The 13,303-nt window shown below is 45.0% G+C and overlaps 1 protein-coding gene across 7 annotated transcripts in view; it reads right to left on the bottom strand.

Annotated features, from left to right (window-relative positions):
* TDRD10 (tudor domain containing 10) overlaps nucleotides 1–13,303 on the bottom strand; it is a 20,291-nt gene continuing 6,988 nt past the window's right edge. For all 7 annotated transcript variants that reach the window (XM_075192238.1, XM_075192236.1, XM_075192235.1 and 4 more), the window contains 11 exons: nucleotides 11,476–11,536; nucleotides 8,982–9,034; nucleotides 7,560–7,630; nucleotides 5,951–6,113; nucleotides 5,839–5,869; nucleotides 4,739–4,793; nucleotides 3,724–3,871; nucleotides 3,492–3,640; nucleotides 591–742; nucleotides 442–509; nucleotides 1–316 (listed from right to left, as the gene is read on the bottom strand). In XM_075192238.1, the coding sequence (XP_075048339.1) occupies nucleotides 275–316; nucleotides 442–509; nucleotides 591–742; nucleotides 3,492–3,640; nucleotides 3,724–3,871; nucleotides 4,739–4,793; nucleotides 5,839–5,869; nucleotides 5,951–6,113; nucleotides 7,560–7,630; nucleotides 8,982–9,034; nucleotides 11,476–11,536 (993 nt within the window). In that variant the 3' untranslated portion in view covers nucleotides 1–274. The remainder of the gene's footprint in view (nucleotides 317–441; nucleotides 510–590; nucleotides 743–3,491; nucleotides 3,641–3,723; nucleotides 3,872–4,738; nucleotides 4,794–5,838; nucleotides 5,870–5,950; nucleotides 6,114–7,559; nucleotides 7,631–8,981; nucleotides 9,035–11,475; nucleotides 11,537–13,303) is intronic.

The following is a 13,303-nucleotide window of genomic DNA, read 5'->3' on the forward strand; positions in this document are numbered from 1 at the left end:
GCATTTCCAAATCAATTTTTTTTTGTTAACAGGCAAATTTAATGGTCCATCGTTGTGGTCTTTCTAATCCAAGATGGCACAACGTGTCAACACAAAACATGTCTTGCCATGCACTTCGACATCTCTTCCTGAAACGAAAACAATACTCCAGAAATAACATAAACCTGCCACCTGCATAAACACTTCACACACTAACAAAACAACAAGAGGGGCAGAGGGGGTGTTCGACCTCCACAGGCTGCGATGGGGAGGTCTCACTGGGGTAAGTCACCAGCTAATCTTCCTGGAGGATCGCGCAGAATTTCAGGATGTGCCGCTGTTGGATGGAAACAAAGAGACGCTGAGGGATAATTAGCAAAAAAACGCTGCTGTTACAAGTATATTTATAGAAAATAAAAAAACCCTATGAAGGTACAAGATCATAAAAACATCTATAGTCACCTCTCTAGAGCAACTGCCGCAGATTCGGCCTTTGACTACAGTTCCCATTAAGTCGGAGGTGTCCAGCCCTGTAAAGATGAACAAGGAGAAACGTTAACATACTTGGACGCAGAGGTAATGATCGAAGCTATAGCGAAAGGATTTCTGACCTTCCAGCAAGAAGGGATGAGCCAGAGGAGGGGTAGTCCAGTGCTGGGCTTCATCCAGAGGCCGCAGGGTTTTCACCGGCACGAAATCCGTCAGGCCGTAATCCAGGAAGAAGACTACCGCCAGGTTGGAGACCACTTCGACCACCCAGCACCTGTTTGTTCATCGAGAAGCAAATGAATTTAGAAAATGTCACCTTTAACCCGCTAATCCGTCCATGTAGATAACACGAATAAGAGTTTTTAGTCGGTCTAATTGGTAAACAAATGTTTATTACTGATGGATATTTATACACATAAACAATCTCAATAGGATGCACTTAAGAAAGATATAATGACTGTACAGTCTAGTCAAAGAGAGATACGACAGAGTTACTACATTCTTCTGTCTGTTCTGTAAAACAGGTCTAAGGCGTCCAAATTACTGCAACGCCTCTTGAGATAGGTCCAGCAGGCCAGAAGACTATTGGGAGGGGGTTCCCCTTCTGCATCTCTTGCTGCCTGTTATTGAAGGTCTGCCGGGACAGTCGCTCCGACTCCCTCTCCTTTGGATTGTTCCAGACTTAGGAGTAGGCTTTGATACGCTCATTCCCTGATATTTTTACGGGCAGCACGATGGCTTAGTGATTAGCACTTCTGCCTCACAGCAGTGGGGTCATAAGTTCGATTCCCGACCATGGCCTTATCTGTGTGGAGTTTGTATGTTCTCCCCGTGTTTGCGTGGGTTTCCTCCGGTTTCCTCCCGCGCTTCAAAAACATACTGGTAGGTTAATTGGCTGCTATCAAAATTGACTGTAGTCTCTCTCTCTTTCTGTCTGTTAGGGAATTTAGACTGTAAGCTCCAAAGGGCAGGGACTGATGTGAGTGAGTTCTCTGTACAGCGCTGCGTAATTAGTGGCGCTATATAAATAACCGATGACAATGATATTAACTCTTCTCCGTATCTAGCTAGACAAGACGACTCTGAGGGTCTTGAAGGCACTATCAGATGCATCCTTTACTGTTATACAGAAGGTGGCCTGCAATTTGGTCATTGAAAATGTGCTTGGAGACCACACAGATTTCAAATCAGCATTCCTCTTATGGTCCACCGTCTCCAACTCCTTTAACTTCTTTCGGATCCTCTAACTGCAGCTACAATCACAAGGAGTCATCCCGAGAGCCTCCAAGTAAATTTCAATAATCGTTCTCGTGGACCAGCAGGACAGGGGCTAGTATTCCAAACTCGTGCTGGCCAAGAGACTGGGCTCGCAGCAAGGGTGGGCGAACTCAACCAGAGATTTCTCAACCTTCTGGTGTACTACGACCATATCAAAACACTCACTTCCGCTATTCATTTTACGGAGGACAGCTTTATGACCTCAATCAACTTGCTGCACATCCCCATTCATCCTTCCTCAGCTATATCTTGGCTTTGCAGTAAAAAGTTGCTTTCAATCCTGGGTCTTGCTCAACGTTACAAATGTCCTATCAAAAGCAGCAGTTCTTGTGTGAACAAATTCTCTTTCTTCCCCCATTTTGTTGAATATCGAACGCTCCAACATACCAAACAGCTTTACAGGTCACTCGGAGTGTCATTCAAGTTCCCCAGTAATTCAGCCGGTTGGGTGAATGCTAAGAAGGGTCTGTTCACTCCGCTCAAAAGACCGATTTTACGGTGTTCATTTTCGACTCCCAGACGGAAGAGTATCGCTCCCTCAAATTGGAAGATCCTCCACCATTAACCAAAGGTCTCACTAGTGATTCCTGCACCTCCTGTGTCTCATGACCTCAGCACCAGTGACCTTCCCGTTCTCACGATTCAGGTGAGAACACTTTGTAAAGGTTCGTGTGAAGGTTTCCGTTCCCCATTGTCGGGGGGATACTTTGATGCATTCATTAAATATTAGTCAGTGTTAACTTCCTCTCAACGTATGCCTTTTTATGAAGGAGACTTCTGAAACGCTTATAAAGAAGCTTCGGTCATCAAGGAGCCGTAATGTTGATGCCTTTCGGTGTCAATGGAGATGTCCAAGATCATTAACGTTTACCATCATCGAAAATAGCATTTTTTCATTTTCCATGTTTTCTGTCCTTTGTAGACTTGTGTTTTCCAAGTCATATCACCTTTTCCAGCACCAGTATATTTTCCTGTAAAAGAAACTAGTAATACTTTGACTATAACCAGTCATGGGGCTTATCTCTGAACACTCTACACTGATCCGAGTCCTGGCTGTACGGCGTTATACGTACAGTCTACGGTGAGCTTCCTGGCCCCCTCCGCCCACTTATAATGGATTATAATGTGCAATACGTTGAAGGCTGGGTCAGTAAATCTTAATGTAATCGGGTGGACGGACCAACCCTGGAGACGGTTGCACGTAACAGCTGAATTGGAAAACACAAAAGCTCACTGATGAGACCCAAAAATGGTCGTCACGCTCTGCTCCAATATTTGTGCAATTAATTCTCCGTCAAGCATTTCAAGGTTCCCCTGAAATATATAATCTGTTCCTTAATGAGGGAGAGTCTAGATCTTCCCTCTCCATACCATAAATGCAACTTCTCCAGCTCTTTATCTCATTTACATAATCTCGTCCTGCAAAATCTCTCGTTTTTGCATCTGAATGTAAATCTAGGTGCGCTTTATGCACGCTTAATAAGGAACGCCCCCGATCTGCTCCTCCTCTTCCATTGGACGGTGAAGACTTTGATACTTCCAAAGAGGGCGGCACCCTGTCCCGCCACTCTACGCGCTCGCACGTAAAGCCTGGTGCGTTTTCACGGGACATTCGCACGATGCGTAAGTGAGCCTCAGGGATGGGCAAGGATTTTTTTTTTTGAAGGTTACATTTGAATAATATTTCTTAAGTTGAGTTAGGACATCCCCCTTTCTGTGGCCAGAACAGTGATATTTACACCAACCTGCTCCAAGTCCCTTCCTCCCCTTCCGTTAAGATACAACGTGCCAAGCAGCGGGTCCCCCTCTGTACGTCTCTCTTCTTCAGATACGGCAGCTGCGGCTCCATCTGCACCAGACTCTTGCACAGATTAGTCAACGCGACATACATTTCCTGTAAATAGACCAAGCTTCGTTACGTACCTGACAACCCGTCCTGGTGATACTTAATGACGTGTAACAGTGCCAATCACTCACCTTACTCATGAGCACAGCCCAGAAGTACGGGATACCCCCGTAGGCATTGGTCATGAGTATTGCCAATTCTCCGCTTACATTCATGATGTGTCCCAGCCAGCTCAAGTCGCCGAAGCAGTCTTTGAGCATATCGGCGAGGAAAGCTCCTCTGTGTATTATAACATTAGGCGGAATCAGAATACAGAACAAACGCCATTTCTGTGTGTTTACGTTCAATAAAATCATTTGAGATGCCAGGTCTACAAACAGCGCCACCCGGAGGCCAAATTAATATACAAAACTACTATAATGCCAATACCAAGAAGTAATTTTTGAACAAAACGGGCTTCAGTCGGGAGTATTAAATCTAGACAACAAATATAGGGCCTGATTCAAGTCTGGACGTAGGCCCGTTTAGTTAGTGTATCTGGCGTGATTCCGCTCTTTAAAAAATTCTCTGGATTATACTGAAAAAAGTTACATTTGTTATTATTTCTTAGTCGTTTTGTTATACTTTTACCAGTTATCTTAATTTCTAATCATAGAACGCTAATGTGTGTGTAAATATATACACATAGTGCAAACGCTCCTTAAAAAAAAATTCTTCCGCCTGTGTCTCTACCCTTACGGATAGTACGCAACGTTTATAAAAAATGTATTTCCACCCCTGTTCAAATTGTAACGTATCTTAAAAAAAACAAAACGCCTTTAACATGGCAGAAATTGCATGCCCATTTTAAACGCGGAAAATTACGCCGAAGCGAATCAGGCCCACAATTCCGTTTGCTCAAAGTGACGTTTATAATTAGCAGATTGAATTGCATTACTTTCGTGCATCCAGTAGGTGGCGCTGTTGTGGTGAGGCACGCAGCTGTTGTGTGCCTCATTGAGGTTAGAGAACCAATAAGCTGCCTTCGCCATTGGCTCAGCACAGCAGCCAGTGTGGGGGATAGAAGGACACAGCAAGGTGCTAAATCAATAGTGCGATATGTCCAGTTTAAGCTATTGCAAAGCCCCTGTAAATATATTTGTGTACCTCATCTCTGCAGGAATTAGGAACAAGTTCCTGGTTCCATCCGCCTGGATTCCTTCTGCGGACAGAACAGACAACTACCCATTAACAGCTTCATGCAGATGTGGAATTGGCTAGGCATAGTATAGTCATCCACTAATTGCTTATATACTCCCCCCCCCAAAAACAATAGGGTGTGCATTTGTTCCTGTAAATAAAAAAAATGATGACATGTTTAAACCATTCTGTTGCAAATATGCCCAAATATGGGGTCTTCGGTTCTTATACCACAGCATAGGCAAACCGAGGGGGTAGGGGGGTTACCTAGTGCATGGAAACCCCCCTCCAAGCCTGGAGCACTGTATAATTGAGGTGGCTGGACCCTGCTCCCGCTTCACACGGCTCTGCTTGAAAAGGGAGGTGCGTGCACCTAACAGTAGTGCACGCAGCATTGTCCATGTATATTATGGGGATAGGAAGAGTTGGAGAGCAGCCAAGCACTGTCTAATATTATAGCCACGCCCCCATGCGTGCTGGACACGCCCCCACTGGCGGCGTGGTGTGGAAACCCCTCCTCTACAAATCCTGCGTTTGCCGCCGCACAGATCCACATGAGTTCAGAGGATCTCAGACTTTTCCATCCTGTGACCCAGGCTAGCCCTAACATGCGGAGGTCCATTCTCAAGCTACATTTCGTTTCTCGCCCTCCTTGAAACGCGTCACCAGTGACCCCCCAATACTGATCACATCCGCTCCGTCTCCTTAGCCCCTTCCCCTCCTCCCACCCCCAATACTACTCTTACCTATACGGCATCTCGAAGCCGTTATGCTACTTATCCGCTATAGTCCGGTTGACCTGACTTTGCGGCTCTTTGCTCAAGTAGGTTTATTGCTTAAAACGGTTTGTGATTTTTATATATTGTATTCTAAGTGCACTTCCTTGTCTACCGTACACTTTTATATGTAAATGAAGAGAATTACAAACGTGAATAATGTGACAGAGGACATAACGACTGATAAATTAACCACCAATGACCAGGATTTCTTGGATGGAGTCCGAGATTGTAATATTTGAACATTTGGTTATTTTAGCTGGAGTCGTGAAGCTTCAGCCTTTTACTTACCTCCGTGAGGCTGCGGAACGAGCTCGAGGGCCTGTAACGACAGACAATTAGTGGCGTGACATACTTACCGTCCCGGCCCAAGGAGAGCAGCGGACAGATGATATCTCGTTACCGGCATTGGCGGGAGCTCCGTAACCGTTTCGGCCTGTTTCAGTCCATTCACCTTGCTAGACAAGGACACCACGTTCAGACAAGACCCTTTAAATAATGAGCCGTGAAGATGTTTCACCGCCTGGATCACATGCTCACAGGAGCACATCTCTAGGATGGCAAAACTGGGGCAAAAAACAAACAAACAACATAGAATAATAAAACAGATTATAAAACAAAAAAGGTCCAAAAAGAAAACATGTCCAAACGATGTGTCTATAGCGCGCTCTAGTGGCGGACAGCGGTAATCAGTAGTACTTGTAGTGGGTTTGGTAAGGTCCCACTGCAAAATATTCACATTAGCAACAAAATAATAATGTTAATAATAATCATTAAAATAACTACTAATCAGCAAATGTAATATATTTACACTTATAACAAGTTTTCATAGTCTTAAATTACATTTTTGTTTGTTTCAATCAATCATTTATAAAACAAAACAATGTGAAGTGACTCGCCAACAACTGAACTACTGGCTCAAACTTGTGAAATTTTGCCTTAACCAAAAATAGCTGGAGACCCGGGGTAATAACCAGTCTCATCTCATAATCGCAAGGTATTTGGAGAATGGTATACAGAATTATAGTGGATTCTGGGTAATGACCTGTTACCCCATAATCACACAGTATACAGGGCTACTGCTACAGCCGGGGATTCTGGGTAATGACCTGTTACCCCATAATCACACAGTATACAGGGCTACCACTACAGCCGGGAATTCTGGGTAATGACCTGTTACCCCATAATCACACAGTATACAGGGTTACCGCTACAGCCGGGGATTCTGGGTAATGACCTGTTACCCCATAATCACACAGTATACAGGGCTACTGCTACAGCCGGGGATTCTGGGTAATGACCTGTTACCCCATAATCACACAGTATACAGGGCTACCGCTACAGCCGGGGATTCTGGGTAATGACCTGTTACCCCATAATCACACAGTATACAGGGCTACCGCTACAGCCAGGGATTCTGGGTAATGACCCGTTACCCCTTAATCACACAGTATACAGGGCTACCACTACAGCCGGGAATTCTGGGTAATGACCTGTTACCCCATAATCACACAGTATACAGGGCTACTGCTACAGCCGGGGATTCTGGGTAATGACCTGTTGCCCCATAATCCCGCAGTATACAGGCTACTGCTACAGCCGGGGATTCTGGGTAATAACATGTATATCTCTTGCAGACAAGGGGTGTTTGAGCTACATAGTCCTGTTCCTTTAATGGTTAGATAACATTGAGGTGTCTGGCTTAAAATACTACGACCGTTCTAGGCACATTAGAATATATATGGATATAAAAGCACAAGATTTAATTCTAAGTCTATACTATATCTCAAACGTTAATTAGACTGTCTAGACCTACCATACTATTGTATGTTATTGTAGGTCCCTATGCTAACAGCCCACACAGTCCATTCCCATATAACGGAATTAGCCCATCCTGAGAAGCTTTCGCCTTTCAGTGTAAATACGGCCTGGAAGTGCTTATAAATCCATTTACTTCCTAAAGACCTTTTACATCAGGTAACCTATGCATTCAGAGCATTAAATCAGCGTACCGTATCTCACTGCTCTGCGGTCTCCACACACACAGGGGCTTGTAGCTTTTAAACAGCAGAAAAAGGTCTTCCTGAAATCAGAAGGAAACGGGGTACGAGGTGATGTTTGCATTTCAGTATTGGGGGAAAAGGAGTCATGTGACGCACGAGGGGAGTCATGTGACGCACGAGGGGAGTCATGTGACGCACGAGGGGAGTCATGTGACGCACGAGGGGAGTCATGTGACGCACGAGGGGAGTCATGTGATGCACGAGGGGAGTCATGTGACGCACAAGGTTATTGACTACATATTAAAGAACAATGGCTTTGATGGATCCAAATGGAGATTTTTGTTTTTGTTCATACATAATAATTATTGTCCAAAATAAACAGCAGAACTGTCCACATCCGGCGATGGCGTCTCTACAAACACCTGACGTCCTCCCTTCCTAAACAGAGATATTATCAATACTTGGTCACAAAGCACCAGCATTTTACAATGACCTGTACAATAGGAGCATTGCGCCTCCGTCGCTATATCGAAATCTTGAACAGAGCTAACCTTTTCCCCAAGGTAAACTCAGAATCCAACATCTGCGCCTTCGAGAGGCCCATAAACTTTTGGGTACTAGAAGACAAGAATGCGCCCACCTTTATGGCATTGCTACCCAGGACACCAATGACTGGGAAAGGAAGACCAGAGATACTGCAAGGATTTGCAGTGGTGGATGACCCCACCTCAACATTGGCGCCCTACTGCGTTGAGGACACCTGAGGTGTCCCAAATCCTAGAAAAAAATGGAGGGAGCGAGCAGAAGTATTTAAAGGGTGGAGGAGGAATCAGGTATTTTTCAAGTGGCCCATTTCCTAAGGATGCTTCTATGAAAAGCTTGGTCTTCAGGAACAGTTTCAAGAGGACAAGAGTCTGATAAGTTGGTAGAGATGGACATTCGATCATCAGTGACGGAGAGCAGAGGGCGAGAGGAAAGTATTGGTAGAGGTCAGAAATGTAGGTGGGATCGGATCAGGCATTTGTAGGCAACAGTTGAGTAATGGAAGACAGTGTAAGGATTGGCAACGAGGAGCAGAGATGAGGCAGGTGGGAGGTGTAGATTAAGATGGATTGGCAGGAGGATAGATTTGGAAGTGGAAGACAACTTAGAAGGTAGTAAAAACAGATTTGTCAGCTCATCCTTCGCAAAGGGTGCAGGAATACAGCACTTTTATGCCTCGTACTCTCTCAGGAAGAGGAAAATACAGGTGTTTGTAGAAAAGCACGACCTTGGAAAGGACCACCAACTTGACCTATAGACGTCTTGTGATTTTTGCAGCCATGCTAATTCAAAACTAGACAAGACCTTTCAATCAGGTCCATAGAAGGGTGGCACAACTTGAGTAGAGGACATGGGGTACATCAGACATGATAGCAGGGTCAAAGTTACCTTAGTGACATCTCTTGGGAGGTTGTCCACGTAGATTTTATTCTCCCGCTTCCCTGCAGGAAAATGGACTGAGGTCAGCGAAGAGAGCACCCATCGGTGAGTTACTAAAGCTGCGAGGGGCTTATTCTACTTTCTATATTCACACTGGGTAATTGTGACTACTTGAACCACCTCCCTTTATGAATAGAGAAGACACAAATGAGCAGGGACACACATCAATTAAATATACGGATTTAAAGGGTCACTAATCCTATCACAGAGTTTGTTTAAGGTGCATATAAGGAGATTATTTGTACATACTGTTAAACCCTTTTTATCTGAAGAGGTAGACACAGTCAATGGGTAATTTTTTTACCCCTAATAGGCAGGACACTGGAAAAAAAACTCCTAACCCTCTATCCCCTTATTCCTCCTCAATTTACCATTGACCCAGCTACATTCCGGAGGGGGCTGCTCTCTGTCCCCCAAACGGATTTGATAAAACGAATTATGGCACAGACGATGGGATGTTCGAAAGACGCTCAACAGACTGGATAAGATCATCTTGGAGATGATGATCCTTCAATGATATCCATATCTTCATCCTGAAGCCTCCACTTAGGGGGTAACATCTACCTTGTAGAAATGGTAAAAACATAAGACCTTATTTTGGCGAATACCCATGCGGCATCAAACAAGAGGGTGTAATCACTCTGGTTGAGTGTACCGGTACTGGCAATAGAGTAAGCCCACCTAATCACCACCCTCACACGGCAAGAGATGAACTGATGGGAGGCACTGAACCCTTTCCAATGGCCAATGACGAGATCCAACAGGGAGTCGGAGAACAGGAACTCTCGGCTCCTGGAAAGATTCACCAGTTAAACACAAACCACTTTAAAGGGAGTAAAGGGTCGCCTCCTTAGCATTTGGAGGATGGCAAGACAAGAACAGCACCATCAATTCCAAGTTGGATGAAAGGAAGGAACCATCCAAAGGCCCGATTTATACAGACTGGCGGAAGAGAGATCCCGGCTCGGAGACATGACCAAGACAAGTCAATAGTTAGGAGAAAAGACATCTTCCAGGTGAGGAATCACAAGGTGACCTGAAGTAGGGGATCAAAAGCAGCACACACGATATCCTCCAAGCTCTGTGGTAAGTGCCAGAGTCTGCAAATCTCTTACTTTTAGGAATCATGGTTTCAAGAGCCACAGCATTACAGCCAGCTAGTTGACATAGGGGTCGTAGAGATAGGCATGGCAGAACCACCTGAGCTAACTTAGGATGATAGTCAACTCCCCGACCCCTTCCAGTCTTACATTCCGAAGAACTTGAGGATTTCCAAAGAATTTTAGAGATAGGAGGTAGATGAAATGTAATTGCTACAAAAGCTCCAGCAGGTTACTGAGATACGACCGTGAGGTCCCAGAATCTGGCTCTGTAGAAAGGGAGTTTGTGATTGACCCACGATGCTAGCGGGGGCCACCAAAAAAAAAAAAAAAAGATATGGCTTCCTGGTGTCCCCTAGTAATCTAGATCCTGGAAAACTAGATGAAGAGCCACTTGTCCGGGTTTCGGTGCTGGCTTCCCAGAAAGACTGCATCTCAGTTGTCTACCCATCAATGTAGATATCCAATATGGATGTAACAAATCTTTCCATCCCAGGGTTCAAGACGCTTCCAAGGTGGCCTGGGGACTTCAAGTGCAAACAGGAGGTTCAAGAAAGTAATTTCGTGGCCGTCTCCTCCTGTTCACCGAACCTACACCTCTAGCAAAACATGTAGACCTGGATCCTTTAGAGAGGTTTCCCGGATATTAGGCAGACTTTTAGTCCTCCTTGTCTGTGACACTTCAGTGGCCGATAGATGAGGACCTAAGTCTAGATCTCACCCTAGTTGGCCAAGTCTCTACATGACCTGTGGCTGTTTGCTGGAAGAAAATGTGGGGGTGAAAATATCCTGCGTCGGCAGCAGGCGCAATGCACCCACCACCATGTTCCAGGATAAAGCTAAGGATCTCTTTACGGAGGCGGAGGTGCGTTGCACAGGGTCGTGGGGGAGTAGAGAAGTCAGTTTTTTGTCCAGTGCCCTTCCCCGTAACGTGGATTATAGCCCATCGTCTATGTCCCCCTACTGCATAGGGAGAAAAGTGTTTAATTCCTGATCAAACCCTTCATCTGTCATTAGTGCTTGTGCATTTTACGTTTGATAGCTCTTAAGCCTTAACTCAATACATGAAGTCAGATTGGAAGAGATAAGTATATCTCAGGTGGATTTAGCCATTGGATAAAGAGGAGCTCAATGCAAAATTAACTTTGCACTGAGGTCCTCTTTATCATAACCCAAATTGAACTGTGCGTGTTCCACTGCCCAGAGCCCCTGCAGTTCTGAAGACACTGATGGTCGGCTCACCATTCTTTAACCCATATTTGTTTTAGAAACCAACTGGTTTTTTTTTGAGTAGAAGGACCCATTACTCCCCCCCCCCCCACCCCAAACAAATTTTCTCTTACGGGAAGAGTTGCCGGTGATCTCTTTGTTGTTGGGCTCTGACTGTAGAACATTCTCCAGCTCCTGAAATATAAGAAACCGACATCACAATAAGACAATTACAGAGGGAAAGTTAGTTTGACCAGCAAGTGTATGAGGCACGTACAGTCTACTACTAACAAAAAAACAGTAAAAATAACACAAAACCATAAAATTCTGTCACCGGCATGTCAAACATTTTCTCAGCGGATTCCGAGACATCCCTGGGATTCCGTGCCATGCAGCTGGCTTTGCAGGTCACCCGCCGGCCCTTGAAAACAAAGCCATCCATTTTTGCCGACCGCCCGCTGAACGTCTTTTGCGCCACGTATTGTGACAAAGGCGAAGCCGAGAGGGTGGATATTAAAAGAGATTGGCGAGGCGTCCAAAGCATGACGTTGCCGGTAGTGACCTATTTAAAATGTGTCACCCGTTGTTGTGGCGACGGTGGATTTTTACCCTCTCCGGTCCAAAGTTGTTAAGAAGTTCAAGCAGCTCCACGTAAAAAAAAAAAAAGACGACAAATTTACACTATACCTTCCAAAAAACACCGCTAGAACATCTCACGAGTCTGAAGTTGAGAGCATGAAGTTAAAAAAACATCCAATGAACTCTCTGATAACCACATCACTGAGGTGCATCATGAGGTCACTGGTTTCTGGTGAACCTATTCCCTGCGTTATCACAAATATTGGCTCAGCTGATAAAAGGATCGCCTCCACAACCACAAATTAATATCTTCCCATTCCAATACTGGACATCACAATGACAAATACATAAAACATTATTACCATTTTAAGGTACGAGGCTGACAAGCTTCCATATTAAGCCATGGCAGAAAAGCAAGTCCTACGTGGCGTTCAACCTCCGATGGGAGAGGAATGAAGGGAAGGAGGGCCTGTACCCTGATTGATCAGACCAACATCAGAAGAAATGAAAACTGGCCTAAAAATAAATAAAACTCCACCTTGCAAGCGAGGGCCGCCAGCCGAGGTGACGGTCATGAGACAGCAACACTCTACATTGGGTCTCGCCAACCTGAAACTAAAAGTCCCAGACTGGCTGTCAACTGGCAAAGCATGCTGGGGCTTGTAGTTTCACAACACCTGGAGAGCCACACATTGGCCAGGCCTGATCTACATTAACGGTTCTAGAGGAATATCCGATAAGGATTGTAATTCCTGTAATATTCAGAGGAACAGATATCCTTCCCAGAAGCGCTGCAACAGCTACACCATGAAGTTCCAGATTGAGAAATGGAAGCGATAATGTGTTGGCCAGAACAACAAGAGATAGGGCTTAGTCCTAAGTCACGTTCTAATTGCAGAAACTCCAAAACGCGTGGGTTTGTGGAAAACAGTTCTGTGTGGGTAGGGCTTTCTTGTCTGTACCACAAAACCCCAAACCCTTTAGAGTACATGATGGTTTTCTTGCTCTAAGCATCATTTCAACCAGGATCAGCAAAAAAAACCCACATCCCATTGCTGTGAAAGCCATGGGTGACAGATCCGGTCCATTCGATAATAGCTCCAGTGGAGACAGAAGATGCCTTGTTTCCCGCCAGTCTGGAGCTATGAGAAGACTCAACACTCTCAACTCTCTGGACTATTCATGGAAACATGGCCGGGTAGAGGGTGGTATACCAATGGTTAAAAGAAAAAAATAGGACATAAAAGCACAGACACCACCATCTCTTGGGACGACAGAAAACTTGTTCCAACAGGAGCCGCAAGTAACCAACCGGAGCGGCTAAACCTTACATCAGGTGCACTAGATCGGTCTCTTCAGGCGCTAACTTACACGGAGCGCTGA

The sequence above is a fragment of the Mixophyes fleayi genome, chromosome 12 (assembly GCF_038048845.1).
Source record: "Mixophyes fleayi isolate aMixFle1 chromosome 12, aMixFle1.hap1, whole genome shotgun sequence".
In the NCBI taxonomy this organism is placed as follows: domain Eukaryota; kingdom Metazoa; phylum Chordata; class Amphibia; order Anura; family Limnodynastidae; genus Mixophyes; species Mixophyes fleayi.